The sequence below is a fragment of the Chelonia mydas genome, chromosome 14 (assembly GCF_015237465.2).
Source record: "Chelonia mydas isolate rCheMyd1 chromosome 14, rCheMyd1.pri.v2, whole genome shotgun sequence".
Lineage (NCBI taxonomy): Eukaryota > Metazoa > Chordata > Testudines > Cheloniidae > Chelonia > Chelonia mydas.
The window spans coordinates 8,355,993-8,371,571 of record NC_051254.2 but is presented as its reverse complement, the minus strand read 5'-3'; the positions used below and the strand labels follow the sequence as shown (position 1 = coordinate 8,371,571).

The 15,579-nt window shown below is 38.9% G+C and overlaps 1 protein-coding gene across 19 annotated transcripts in view; it reads right to left on the bottom strand.

Moving 5' to 3' along the window:
- BPTF (bromodomain PHD finger transcription factor) overlaps positions 1–15,579 on the bottom strand; it is an 88,958-nt gene that overhangs the window by 15,260 nt on the left and 58,119 nt on the right. For 7 of the 19 annotated variants that reach the window (XM_037914068.2, XM_037914073.2, XM_043528608.1 and 4 more), the window contains 12 exons: positions 14,156–14,280; positions 13,115–13,243; positions 12,103–12,253; positions 10,857–10,980; positions 8,879–9,125; positions 7,967–8,128; positions 6,769–6,920; positions 5,705–5,828; positions 4,906–5,132; positions 3,245–3,467; positions 1,126–2,036; positions 349–431 (listed from right to left, as the gene is read on the bottom strand). In XM_037914068.2, the coding sequence (XP_037769996.1) occupies positions 349–431; positions 1,126–2,036; positions 3,245–3,467; positions 4,906–5,132; positions 5,705–5,828; positions 6,769–6,920; positions 7,967–8,128; positions 8,879–9,125; positions 10,857–10,980; positions 12,103–12,253; positions 13,115–13,243; positions 14,156–14,280 (2,658 nt within the window). The remainder of the gene's footprint in view (positions 1–348; positions 432–1,125; positions 2,037–3,244; positions 3,468–4,905; positions 5,133–5,704; positions 5,829–6,768; positions 6,921–7,966; positions 8,129–8,878; positions 9,126–10,856; positions 10,981–12,102; positions 12,254–13,114; positions 13,244–14,155; positions 14,281–15,579) is intronic. The other 12 variants (XM_037914072.2, XM_043528612.1, XM_027817457.3 and 9 more) reach the window with 3 other exon arrangements.

Below are 15,579 nucleotides of genomic sequence, written 5' to 3'. Positions count from 1 at the left end.
CTTTTAAGTCATGGATTTGTCACCATGATTTGTATATTACTTGAAGTCAGTTTTAAAATTTCATACAACTAAGCTTTCCAAGCCTGAGACAGAAGGCGTGACTACACAATGGGGAAATGCGCACTATCAGGGCGTGATTTCTAAAGCACACTAGTGTTTAAAATAGCACTATGTTAAAGCAAACTAGGGAACTTTCAGTGAGCACCAGCACTGTCTACGCAGACTGGTTAGAAATCCCACTCACACAGTGTGCCTTACAGCTCCATGTAGGCAAGCCTTATTTTGTACAACAGACACCAATGAACACATTTGCTCCATGTCTATTGATACATTATCACGTGTTCCTACCTCTGATTTTCTTCTCGTTCAGCCGGGGTCAGTGTCTTTTTCTGTTTCAAGTGTTCTATTACAGCATTGTGTTTCATCACCACCTTGAACACAAAGTCCAAACAACATTTAAAAACTTCAGGCAGTGTCTGATAATAGTACTTGGGGAAATGCGGACACTTGCCAACTTAAGTCACATTTGAACAAATAAGTCTTATATTACTTACACTATTTTGAAGGTAACTTTTCATACTTAATCTTAAATTATGACTAAGGAATTTAGAGATTCAACTTAAATTTTTCATTATTTCTGGAGAAAAAAATAAGTGAAGTCAGTTTCACTTCTGTAGTCAGTTGCACTTTCCCAAGCTCCTATTGCTGCACTATATTTAGAGTTTCTGCCCATTTTTTCTCCCACAGTCCATCCCCCTGTAGTTAACAGCATTATGCTTAATACAGCTCTTATAGTCTCCTTTCTATAACAGTCAATGAAAGCACAGTAGAAGTGTTGCAAACCACCAGTCCTCACTTTTTCTGGACTAACACTGAAGATACATTTCTCCCAATAACCAGTGATACAATCAATCAAGTCAAAAGTGCCAGAGAGCAAGCACAGCACGGTAGTTTCTTAATGTGCAGAACTAACTTAGAGGCGCTATTAAATTGGCAAAAACAATTTTGCAATATAATTTAGAAATAAAAACCCCAGAGGCTCAATTCACAGGCTATCTAATGTATCAATAGGATTAACAGAAACATGTGTTTAGCACGGTTTGTATTTACTTCTGAGAACATTACCTGTTTTTGGATAATGTCACTTTGATTAGAAGCCTGAAGAGTGTGTTCACGTTTAATTTCTATCTGTTGCTGCTTTTTCTTTTGCTGTTGCTCCCTGAGCTGCTGAACCCTCTGCAGCTGCTCTTGGACACTAGCTGCTTGAACTGTTACCACATTCTGAATCTGGTGAGCCTGCACTGGGCTGGCTTGTTGAATCTGAATAGGCAACTGAAGCTTAATCTGCTGGGGGACGCCGCCTTGCTGGGCCTGTATCTGAGCTACAACATGAGACTGAAGTTGGGAGAGAACTTGGACTTGCTGCTGAAGCTGAGGTACAGTAATAACTTTTGTTGTAGGCTGCTGGATCTGCAGTTGAGGGCGAGATGGAGATTGTACAGTAACTTGATTTAAATTTTGTGCAGCTGGAAGAGTCTGAAGGGAAGTCTGAATCTGGGGTTGTGACTGCTGCTGCAGTTGAGCTTGTATTTGTATAGAAGCTTGGGGTTGCACTTGTATCTGTTGCTGAGTTGTAGTCTGCACCTGAGCTTGCTGCAGAGTTTGGACTTGGGACTGAGCTTGTGGATGGATGACAGTCTGTGGTTGATTTTGGATTTGAATTTGAGACAGCCCTTGAACCTGGGTCTGTGGTGGAGACTGAACTGTGACTGGAGTTTTAGTTGATTGTGCCACGACAGTTTGTGCTTCAGATACGACTGGAGACTGAGCTGATGTTGGAGACTGAGACTCAGGCTGTGTCTGATCTTCAGGCTGAAGTGAGGGCTGAGTAGTCTGTGGTTGGGCTGGGGGCTGAGGCTGAACACTCTGGGTTTGCACCTGTGGCTGAGCTTGCAACTGACTGTGAGGGTGGGGCTGAATTGGTGGCAGCACTGGTTGTGTCTGTGTTTGTGAGGCTTGTTTCTGCTCTCCAGTAGCTGTGAAGGATAAAAACAGAGTATTCCACTCATTCCAAGCAATGTGTCTACAAGCTCTGTTAATTAGAACCATTCGGCCACGTCTACACTGCAGTTTTGTCGACAAAAGTTAAGCTGTTGCATGTCCACACTATGCTCCTTGTGTCGGCAGAGTGCATCCACACTAGCAGCTCTTGCATCAACATAGAGAGCAGTGCACTGTGGGTAGCTATCCCACTTTGCAACTGGGCGCAGGGTGCTTTGGGAAGGGTTTGCAATGCCTCGTGGGGCAGGTACAGCAACACATGATGCAGGTTTCTAAATCCCATCATTCCATGGGCATCCTACTAGATTGCCAGTCACTTTTCAACTGAAGTATGTGTGTGTGTGGGAGACAGGGAGCATGTGTGTGATGGAGACACAGTGTGTGTGTTGGGGGAGTACGTGAGAAAAAGGGGAGGTTGAAGGTGCGTGTATTGGAGGAGAGTGAGTGTGTTGGTATGCTGTCTCTAAGTTCAGACAGCGGCTGGAAACAACCAGTCCCAAGGCAGGTGCAGACCCCTAACATTGGCTGCTGCCTCCCTCCCTGGCTCTGCATCTCCGCCCTCACGCGTGCACATACGCCCCTGCCTGCTGCTTTGTTCCTAGAGCCGAGGAGGTTAATGATTTGCTGTTTTCTGCCTGAGCAGAGCGGCATGTGTAGCTGTCAGAACTTCCTGGAGCTTTGAAAGGGGAAGGGTGCATGCCTGTGTAGCTGGAATGCATGGCAGCAGAGTTCAAACATTGATCAGAGTGGTCACAGCGGGTATTGTGGGATACTGGGGGAGGCCAGTTATGGAGACATAATAAATGGCAGCATCTACTCTGACACTTTGTTGCTTAACTTTGCTGCAAAAAGCTTAATGCCTCTTGTCGAGGTGGTTTTATTTTGCCAACAAAAGTAGCATTGTACACCTCCGCTGTTTTGTCAGCAAAAGCTCCCTTTTGTCACCGAAACTGTGTAGTGTAGACAAGGTCCTAGGTTTTCTAAAGTTGAGGAAGCACTATTTCCCCTTTGGTTTAAAAAGCACTACAATACTTTATACAGAGCTTCAGCTGAAGATTTCTACGTCTACACACTGTTCTTTTAACTAAGATACTTTAATGAAAGAGACTAACTCCAACTATATAAAAAAATTAAAAAAACCTAACTCCAATCATCCTCTTCTCTTGAGCACAGAAAACCCTACCTGATGTCGAAGTGGAAACCGTCGTAGTAGTTGTGCTAGCTGTAGTAGCGGATGATGATAACGGAGTGAAAAGGAATCTTTGAATTGTACCATTCGGCATAGCCGCTTGCATTAGCTGTTGTCCTGGACCTGGTATTACAGTCACACCCTGAGGTATCAACTGTAACTGGCCAGTAGTTTGACCCTGTCCCTGAATTACCACGGTCAACCCCTGACTGCCACCCTAAAAAAAAAAAAAAAAAAAGTAAAATTCATGTTAGTATTGATGTCCCAATGATATAACCCTTAGGTGGATTATGCAGTAATCCGGGAGACCCAGGATTATGAATTCTGGGGATTCAACACCTGAACCACTAGGGTACATATCGTATCTCTGATGCTTAAGTTCAGTATCGTGGAAATACAAAGTTTTATGACAAAAACATACAAATATTCCAGTAACAAAATTTCAGGGCAAAAGATGGTAAAGTACCCTGGTTCTTTATGGACAGATCTGATTATCTATTGGGCTGGGTTCAGCTACATGCATTTTCATCAGAATACTGAAGCAGATTTGTTACAACAAAAGGCTGTTAAGATTTTATCTGTCAAACTTGGCTAGATTCTTAGCCAACAGAATCTACAATTGATCTTGTGTCTCTTTAAAATGTATGAGCAATAAATTCAGGTGTGAGATTAATTTGGGGCATCCTATTAACCACCTCCTGACCCAAAGACCAACCTCAAGATCCCAACTGCCTCTTCACAAGGTTATTCAATAAAACATTTTCCTAAGTGCATATCACACATTGCCCAACTGTAAACTGTAAGTGTTGACTGTTCATCCAGGTTTTCAGCATGCTGGTAGAATGTTACTGCTTAAATTGTTTCTTTGGATACCATATTTTTGGAGGTCTTTAATACAGGCAGAAACATCCCAGTTTTGCAGACAGATCAGGATAGTTCTAACCCTTACAGTGACTCCCTGTGTCAGACATGTCTCTTTGAATCAGTCCCACCAGTGGCAGCTCTTGCCTTCAACTGATACCTGCCCTTGTCCACACCTTCAATAATCAATAACTTTTTGAATCTGCCCTAGCAAATAATTCCTGCATGTTGTTCTACATGTCAAAAATGACACTAAGGCATGAGCATATTTTGACAATTAAACTTTATATCCATTCTTAACATTATTATTAAGTATTTATATTATGGTAGTGCTCAAAGATATAAACACAGAAAAGAGGGCCCCTTGAAGGAAGGATTTACAATTTACAGCCAAACTCAGCATGAATCTAAACTAACATGCAGACCAGACTCTCGTGGTCTAGGCAGAAGTAACAGAGAGTGCTATTTCCCAGTTCCAAATGATGTAACTCTTCCTTTCCCAGCACTAAAGCAAACATAAATGACAGCTATGTCCTTCAACACCCAGCCAAAGACAGTGGATGGGCATCCACATTCTGAAGGCAACAAGGTAAATAGATAAAAGATATTTAGAGAAAATAAATCTCTATTTTCTTAATTTAATTACCATTTGATTCGTACGTAGGTTATAGGTTTCCCAAAAAGTAAAACTGAAACACCATGTATGAAATGTACACACACACCCCATACTGATGAGATCAAAGGATACCAGTATGGGCATATTTTCATGTCTGAGTCTATAAAAAAATGTTTACCTGTCCTTGAGTTAACTGCGTGAGTTGGGCCATAGTAAGTTTCACTTGTCCTTGCTGGGGACGAGTGGGCTGCGGCGTTGTGGTTTGTGGTTGTATATTCTGTGGAGGTGTTCCAGGAGCTGTTGTTACCTTTTGTCCAGGACTTGAAGAAGTTGTGCTAGCACTAGAAACGGCAGTTGAGACAGGCTGACCTCTAATTATCTGAGTCACCACCTGTTGAGTCTGACCTGTTAAAGACAGCAAAATTTGTTATGCTAAAATACATTTCCAACATTTTTCATTAAAGCACACAAAACTTCTAAACCCCAACTTCATGAGAGAAGTTAAGCAAGCATTTCTGCTTGCCACAGAATATCTATTAGTCACTTCTGTATCTGACTAAACAAAAATATGAATCTGATTTCAAGTAAAACATTTTGCAATCTACTTACAAGACACTTTAAAACACCTAGCTTTCCTCTAATTACATGTAGTGTTTTCGCACAACACTTAATTCAAACCTTTCTACAAACTGATTAATAATAATTTTATATTTTCATTATTCATTAAACCGTTTATCCAAGTTTTGTATTAAACTAGGAAACCTGTTCTTTGTACCCACCCGAATGAAAGAGTTACTATTCAGTGGACTCTCATTCAGTAACCTTGATTAAACTGATGATTGATCCCAACACTGTTTTTGTTAACACTGCACTGAATACAGTAATTTCTGAGTTAGGGTGAATGATACATAAAATGTTTATGGAGAAACAAACCATGGTTTTCACACATTGGAAATTTATAATTGAAATGAACCTACTGGATGGAAGAATACCTTGCTGCACCACTACAGGTGTTCGAATGATGGCCTTTCCTAATGTTGATGGCTGAAGTGGTGTCCGTATTACTGTCATACCTGGGCGGAGTGGTGTCCCTGGCATTATCTAGAGACAGCAAAAGGAGAACATACATGTAAAACTTTTCAAAAAGCGCATATCCTGCTGAACCTTGAATTCTTTACAAACACTGAGAAATAAAGGGATACAAGTAGCTCATATATTTATATGTTGCATGGTTGAAAATTCTGTTAAAGCCAACTTTAGCAAAACTCTGTCCTATGTACTCTCCTAACAAGTTTCTTAGCTCTGATAAGTATTGATTCCTCATTAAAACTATGTGCTGTGAGGTCTTGTGTTGTAGAGACCAGCCAAAAGCCAAGAAGGACAACATGGAAGTGGCTCCTTGATCGGTGAAAAAATTATGCGTGGGTTTATCCTCCCACTCTGACCAAATGTGAACGCCAGCCTAGTGAGTGGGAGACGGAATCCAGGAATCAGATTGATATCAAGGCAACAGGGATCATTAAGATAATCGAGTCTGACTTCAGCATAATATAGGCCTAGAGAACCTCACTCGGTAGCATCTGCATCATGCTCATAACTTCTGATTGAGCTACAGTATATCTTTGAGAGAGATATCCAGTCTTGATTTAAAGACTACACTGAAGGAGAATTCACCACATCCTTAGGTAAATTATTTCAATCGTTAATTTCCCTTCGTGTTAAATTTACACATTATTATTTGTATTGCCATAGTGCCTACACACCCTAGCCATGGATCAAGACCCCACTGTACTAGGCTAGGCACTGTACAACCTTATTTCTAGTCTGAATCAAAATTTGCATGTCTTACATAGCAACACAGCACAACCTTTGAAAACTTTAATAATTCAATAATCCTATTCTGAAATCTTAGAGTCTATGAGACTTGCTGTGCATCTGCATATGCATGTAGGATCCTGCTTCTGTGTTTGTTCATGTACCCTTCCATGACTTCCAATGTATTTACCCAATGTAATTGATAAAGCTCAGAAAAACATCTTACTTGTGAAGTACATGTTGTACCTAGAGTCCCTGTGGTATTTGGCCTAATAGTTACAGTCGCTGTCCTTGGCTGGAATGAAGTAAATGTTTGTTGATTTGCACCTGTAGTTGATGGAATGATACCCAACACTTTTTGCTGAACTTGAACAACACCTAATAAAAAAAAGAATCAATCAATACAAAAAATTGCAAATGTGATAAATCATAGGGACTCCACACTGACATCCAGTACTCTCACTCTGAGTTTTTATGATCGTTCTGTGGGACTTCTGTCAAAGTCTCTTGGCAGAAACTTCTTCACGTTCTATAGGGAAGTAGCATTACCTCTTCTGTTGCTCCACAGTATCAGTCCACAGACAGATATTTTAAAAGGATTTGGGCAAAGAATGGTGTTTCAGAGTTGTGAACCTCTCTATTGATCTTTATGATGAGGTTCTTGCCCATGTGTGGTGCCATATACAAGTGTTTATTATTTACACATTTAGATATGGATGGCCTGTGCCTCCCTGCTTCCAAGTGACCTATTTAAACATCTCAACGAGCCTCAAACTCATGGAACTGAAGAGCATGGTAAGTGCCGTTCATCCACCTAAAAAAGCACCATCCAAAGCTAGCAGTCTCCATGACTTTTTCATAGATTAAATAAAGGAGATGGAGGAATGAGTATTTTTCTTTGGTGAAGAAGTGATATGCCATCCACAAGCTCACAAAATGTCATGTTGTCTTTTCCAATCAAGAAGAAAAGGATCCAACAGTACTGCACTGATAAGTAAAATGAATCACACCAGCTTCTAAGGAACAAATATTTACAACAATTAGCGGTTACATCTGTTCTGCTACACTTCTAAAAGAATCCTTTTGCTGATGTCTAATTTAGAGGCAGAAAAAAGAATTTTGCATTCTAGGTTGTCGAAAGAAATTAGAGCTTCTGATTACGCACTATGGAACGTAGAGCAGAAGGCCCAAGGTCACGGGTAAGAGCAGGCAGAAATTTAAGATACAAACCTACATTTTTTGCCTGAAAACAATTGCCATTGTTTTGGAGGCAGCAAAGAAAAAGCTGTAGAGACTTATTCCGGTTGGGTGGTTGTGGTTTTTTTGTTTTTTTAAAAAGAGGCAAGTCACATTTTATTTCACTAGGAAAATAATGTCAATGCAATCTGAATTAGAAAGTTAGAAGATACATTTTTTACCCCTACCTCCTTGGGTTGATGGCACATTAACGGCAACAATCTTGCTGTTTGCTGGAAGTGGCAACTTTGTTATCACTTTGCCTGCCATAGTTACTGGAGTGCCTGCAATCTGGAACGTCTGACCTGTGCTGGCAATGGTTGTAGCTGATGTAGCAGCTGTGCTGGTAGCTATTGAAATAAGAAAGTCAATTTTTGAACTTTATTATTATTAGTAAATATGACTATGTCTTAAGTATAAAAGAGTAAAACTGGAAGGTTATTATACAACCACTTTTGAATGAGTCATCATTTCCCCCTCATTATATCTTTTAAAGGTTTGTTGAAACAGTGAATTTATGCACAGAACACTTTCACCATAAATATTACAGATAAAACTGGCATAGATAAGAAATGAAACAACCTGGCTTGTGAGTGCAGGAAAAATATTGGCCTAAGGACAGGACATTCATCTTTAGACAAAAGTAATTGTTCACCAGCTCCCTCCCAAACTGGTAACAAAGTTAACCACAAAGATCAGAAATTAAATCCCAATATTGCTATATTATAGAGAAAAAGTTGGTGTGCTACAGAAGCAATGACTAACAACAGGTTCTTTTAGTGACACCTAAGGTATGTCTTCACTACCCGCCGGATCGGCAGGCAGCCATCGATCCAGAGGGGATCGATTTATCACGTCTAGTCTAGACACGATAAATCGACCCCCAAGCGCTCTCCCGTCGACTCCTGTACTTCAGCGCCGCGAGAGGCACAGACAGAGTCGCCAGGGGAGCGGCAGCAGTCGACTCTTCACCACAGTAAGTCGATCTAAGTACGTCGACTTCAGCTACATTATTCACGAACCTGAAGTTGCGTAACTTAGATTGACACACACACACACACACCCCCGCCCCAGCGTAGACCAGGGCACAGATCATTTACCTGCTGAGGACTGGCCTTGTTTAACCCAGGTAGCGAAAGTCTGATGGAAGTTCTTGTTCTGTTGGAATGTTACCGTAGCTGGAGAGCCCACTTTAGTAGTAAGCACTACTTTGGTTCCAGTAGGAACTGGGCCTGTTAATGGGCCTACCACAACCTTCTGTGGAGTGGAGGCAGTGGTTGCAGTACTGCTTGCTGTAGTGACCGTAGTGGCTGTTGTAGGTAACTGCTTCTGTTGTTCCAGTCGCTTCTATCAAAGTTAGAAGAAAAACTCAATGAATGAATGAACAGTTAAAATTTGTGGATTTTGCAAGGGATGAATAACTAATTTTTCCCACTGAAAAATAAGGTATGCAAACAGGATCTAGCAAATCTAAATACTAAATTATTGAAGCAGAATATATTACAGATTGCTATCAAGCTATCACAATTGACATAGACATGCAATATTATAATTTGCCATGAAATACTTTCTGTATTGCAGATGTATACATTCCACTGTGCTACACCGCACATTATATACAGCATCTTTTGAATGCTGTACATAATCAATCCAGTGCATTTATTCACTATTCTCAGACTATCAAGAAATATGAAAGATCAAAAGGTAGAAAGTTTTTATCATGATAAACTACCGTCAGAAAATATATGCCCATATTTTGGGTTTCAGTATGTGTCCATGGCTTTCATCAATTTCAATGACAGATGCAAACCTGTATTACACACACAGCTCAATTTTTAATTACTGTTGGCTTTCCTGAATTTACTGCTGGCAGCAGCTTTATCTTGCTAATGGTAACAAAGTGTCAGAAAGTGAAGATATCTCCATTTCTACTTTATCTAATTTACCATCATCAAAAGAATATCATTATTTAAAGTTTTTCATCTGACAATGAAGCCAATCTCCAGCTTACTCAAAACCATATTCAACAATCCCTTACATGACAGTAGGCTTCCCATACTGTCACTGTCATAAGCAATGGTGCTTTTTTATTTTAGAGAGACTGCTATCTGCAAGCAATTCAAAAATGCCAATTGTAATTTGCATGTTTTCCAATATATTTCACATTGAGCAGTGCTCCTTATCAATTTGAATCGTGACTGCAAGTCTGGGAAAAGTGGGTAGAACTGCTTAGGCACCAACATTATTTCTTTTTCACTATTTACAAGTGAATAAATAATGATTTAAGAATTAAAATAGCCATGATTTAAGATATAAAATAGCATAAACATTAGAAAATAAAGTAATGGGTTTGTACGTTAACTAAGGGTTGGCATTTTATTTTATGCTTAGATAATTCTAAAATACTATTTGTGGTATCAATCACTAACAGGCAGAAATGTATTCTCTACAGACAATACAAAACAAAAGGAAAAATGAAACCATTCTGGAAAAATCAGGGTGCAAAATAAATAAAATTAAAAAAAAAAATCAACCTGCGATCAGTTATTGGGTATTATTAATTAGCAGGTTAAAACACAACCCTCCCCTTCCATGCTTGTACCCAGACAAATTCAGGGTTGGACAAAATCAGAAAGTTTTGTCCTAATTCTAGCATGGGAACCAATCTAGCCAATTTCACAGTCAACTGTGTGTTCAAGCTGCTTTCCATCGGACTGTGGAATGCTTCAGATCCCACCTGGAGGATGCTATTTCACACCCTCCTTTTAAAAGTGGAAGGAAAACATTTTTGGACACAATCTAAACTGGGTCTATAAAACTGAAAGACAATTATAAAAAAAAATATCCTTCTTACAGCCCAGTACTTCAAAATAATGTATGTATTACGTACAGTAAGTAACAATGTTTAATATCTCAGTGGGAACTTTCCAGAATGTTGAGTTTGTATATATACTGGAAAAGTTACAATTATACTTGAAAAATAGCATTACAGAGGCATACTTTATTTCCTGTGTTTGGATGTATGCAGACTAACAATGCAAACTTTTTGACAGGTGGGACTACTAATGGCTCCCCCACCTGCTGGGCAGCCAATCGTTGCTGTTTTAGTTGAACCTCCATTTGGGCCTTGAATTCCTCAGCCTTCTTCTGTTCACTAACCTTAGCCTGCTGCTCAACTGCCTGTGCCTTTTCTTTCTCCACCCTGCCAAAGACAAGCAACCAAAGAAAAAATTACTACTGTACACAAAAAGGCTATTTCATTTTATCCAGCTTAACCGATTTTTTGAGAATTAGTCCTGCTTCTTAGACTACTCCCTGAAATATTCTAAAGCAAATGAATGCAATGCCTTTCAAAGAAACTATTGATCAAGTCTGTGGTCTATAACTATTCCTCAGACGTTCTTGTCAACTGCTGGAAATGGCCCACCTTGATTACCACTGCAAAAGGTTTCGTCCCCGCACACCCCCACCCCCCGCTCTCCTGCTGGTAATAGCTCACCTTACCTGATCACTCTCATTACAGTGTGTATGGTAACACCCATTGTTTCATGTTCTCTGTGTATATAAATCTCCCCACTGTATTTTCCACTGAATGCATCCAATGAAGTGAGCTGTAGCTCATGAAAGGTTATGCTCAAATAAATTTGTTAGTCTCTAAGGTGCCACAAGTCCTCCTTTTTTTTTTTGCGGATACAGACTAACACGGCTGCTACTCTGAAAACTATTTTTGAGAGACTGAAAACACCACTTTTTGCGTAACACCAACAGTTCAAAACAATAGCATTTTGTTAGATAAGCAAGATAAAGGCCTAGCTATAACTTTTCCTCTAAATGTGAAGCGCTGTGAATATTCCTTTCATGTGAGTGTACTTTGGGACTTAAAGGCTGACTTTACCCTTTGTTTTAAGGGACACATTTGCTTCATTCGTATTGCGAATGATTTAAAACCTTTATCGTTTTAGTAAGTAATGTGCATGTCAGAAGGACTCATGCTGTACAGAAATACTCTGTTGGCACACAACACTGTTTACTTCATACAGCAGTCAAATAATAGTTTACTTAGTTACTACATACTAGATTAACACAAAATTAGTGTGTAGGTTTATAGATCTGCCACAATTAAATTAGTTTCTGGCATCACCAGTAACTTGCTCCTTCAACTTTAAAGTTTGCCCATTTTTAAAAAAGAAAGCAAAGACAACATTAAAAGCTTAATTTTTTATTCATTATGGGTATCACCTATAGCTTGGGCAATCTGGTTGGAGCATTTATTTACCAATGTACACACAAACTAAAATGCGTCATTTAAATTGCATCAGTTTACCTTTCAGCAAATGCCCTGATCTCCCATAATTCCAGTTCCTCCTCTGCTACCCAACTTTCAATGATAACAGGGCCTGTCTGCTTGGGCGTTTCTGGCCTCTTTGGCCTCAATGCACTTGATCGAAGGCCTTTCCTCTGAGGTGTAGGAGTTTCTTTAGAGAAAAGTCAAACATTCATTAAAATAAACCAGGAAATAAAATTAAGATCCAAATTTAAGGTTATTTAGTGTCAATTTTTATACAAATTCTAAAGTGTTTGAAAATGGGGGTTATTCAGAATAAATTTTTCAGACAAACTCCCACTGAATTCAATGGCAGCACTGTTAGGCCAAAGCTGAAGACTTTTAAAAATTCTAACCTAACTGTTAAAGAAGTAATCTGAGTATCATTATCCAAGACTCTATAATAAGCAAAACAGATCCACAAGCTATTTTTGATTTTCAGGAAGCTAAAAGCTAAAACTGTATTTAGGAGGGCTGTTAGATTTTAATGAAATCAGGAGAAAAATATAATCATGTCTACAGTTTTAAAGATCTGTAGGGGTAGGTTCATTTTAGCTTCTTTTGTATGATGGCATGGCTACTGAAAATCCAGAGAAAGTAAATATTACACACACACACAAATTTGCTGTTTTTCAAGTTGTAACCTACTTGAATCTACAATATCATATGGTAGATTAGATATGGAGTTGGGTTAACTTTTTATTAGTTGATAATTTTCTTTTAACATGTTAAGGACAGGATATCCTGCTTATAAAGAAGATTTACTGTATATTACCCCCATTCATTTTTGCTAATCTCATTTTAGAAACAGGAAGGCCTTTGACTTTAAGATAATAAATCTAACAGAATGACTAGATTGATTTGTTTAACACAACTGAATGGAGAATGGATACTTATCTCAATTTGTGCAACAATGCCCTCTCCTTAGATGGTCAGGGTTACCATAAAAATTTGGTTAAACTTATTTCTATAAAATTTATGACGACATTTGAAGACTTATAAACAAACATACCTTTTGGAGCCTCAGGTACACCAATAGGGCAAATGATTTTTCTTATACAGTACTCTGAACGAATTCCATAAGGACCAACATCTCTCCGTTTGATTATTTCAGTTGTTGTAATTTCAGTTTCAGATGTTTCTACAGTGATTTAACCCAATACGATGTATTAAGTTAGAAAATAAAAGGTAAACAATTTGTTCATCAGAAATAAAGACAGGAAGTTGTGGAGAAATAACTTTCAAAAATCCATTGAGTTTCACAGGCAAGCATAAAAGCTATTTCAAGTGCCTGCATGAACAGGCTCAGATTTCCAAATCTGGATTTTTGCTTTTAACTGCATGAAGGCATGTGTGTACATAACTCCTGAATTGTGCACATGGAAATAAGGCATGCATAAAAGCGTGCAGTCTGATTTGAAAATATGGGCTACAGTGAGGAAATCAAAGAATATTGCAATTAAAAATGGCAGAAATAAGTGACTGTGTGTGCAGATGGGTTTGGAGTAAACAAAAAACAGAGAAATACATTTTAAGAAACAGCCCACTCCTAGAACCACAGGAGGTGTAATATCAGAATAGATTGTCTACCTCACACACTGGCCAATTTTGATTGTCAGAGGAAAATTTAAACCCCACTCTTGTGTAAAGTAACACCATCACTGGTAAGAAGGTGTAAAATCCTGGCATTACTGGGTTCAGTAGAACCAGGATTTCACCCAAGGTGAGGGAAATTTTTCTTAACCTCAGATGGTCATTCTGAAGTAACTGTTTGGAAGCAACTCTACACACTTTGTTTCTGGTTAGATTTTTTCAAAAATGTACACAGAAAACTAAAGCATTTAGATTGAACTGATTCATCCATTTCTCCAAATACTCAAAATAAGTAAAATAGCAATTGGTATAAACCATATAATGTTAATTTTATATGATTTTAACCGACTGAAGTTTGTGTAGCATATTCCACTTTTCTAGACAGACTCTCAGTACCAATATCCTAAATTAATACAAACTATTCATTTTTAAAAAGGCAAAAGCTTATAAGAAATACTACCTGTGCGTGTAGTTCCTCCCCCAGGTGGGGGTTTTGCAGCCATATCATCCCAACGTAAACATGCCCAGAGTAACCGCAACATAAGGCTCACCCCAGCCAATGACTTCACCGTTTGAAGTCGATATCTAAAACAAGCCACAAAAAAAAAAAAAAATGTTACATTTTAAACTGAACATATTAAGTTCATGACTAACCAAACCAAAGACTCAAACGGTTTTCATTTTATCTTTTCAGTATTTAAGTAGCATGAACACTTGTAATTTATTTGGCTCCTCAAACTCTTTGGAACTCACACTGCCCTAGATCTCCAGAAGATTTCCCATTGATGTCAGTGTGTACTGCATGTGTGGATCAAGGCTGGATATATGACAGGTCCCCCTATGTACTCCACGGCACAATGGGATAAGATGCTGTACCAAACACCCCTAAATTCTGCAATGTTAGTTTGTCGTGTCCTTCAAAAATATCTTTTGTTCCACATGACCCCGGAAAAAGCCCTGTGCAAGAAACATGACAGTCTATATATTCTATAGTGTTACAGAATAGAATTATCTTTATTAGATGACATATGAGGTCAAAATTCGGAAAGCTTAAAATAAAGACCTCCACTTTTCTTCATAAGTAAATGAAACAGGGCCTTCTATTAGTAGGCATGTGTTTAAATGGTCCAGAACAAACTGACAAAGATAAAAACCTAGCACATTCTAAACTAAGATTGAAAAGCCACAGAAGAATTGCATAGTGTATATTTGTTTTGAAAGTGTCTGCAGCAAGGCACAGTCACCTGTTGATGGCACTGTGGAGGGCCTAACTGTAAAAGTTTCTCTGAGTTTATTTCTACATCCTACCGACAATGCATATACAGAATTCTCTTAGGAAGTGGGTAAAGGACACGTGTGCACAAATACACCTCATCTTAAGGTGATGAGTTGGGAAGTGGAGGATAGATTAAACATATTTTGATGAAGAGGAGAGAATTTTATCGAGTTATTTACATGCCATTGCAGGAATGACACTGGGCAGCTGGAGGAACATGCAAAAAGGGGCTGACCAAAAGAATCCCTCCATCGAATACCACTCAGAGGAAAAACATATGGAACTTAACAGACAGCACATACAAAAGATAGGTAGGTACAATGCAGCCTTGTTTGAGATCTAAGCAATATCTGACAGTGCAGGAAGGATTCAGATTTAGCACAAAGTGGCTAACACTAATGTCTGAAGCTGGGAGTTTATCTGAAGGGTACCCAGGGACAAAATTAGGGGCCTCTCTCAATGAGTTAAGCTGAAAAATTAACAGTATTTCTGCAGGTCCATAAACTGCAGTGAAGATTTTCTGCAGGAATCTGCAAATCCCTCCCCACCAGAGAAACTCAGTTTTCAGCTGTATTTATAACAATGATTATTATGATTTAAATATCAAA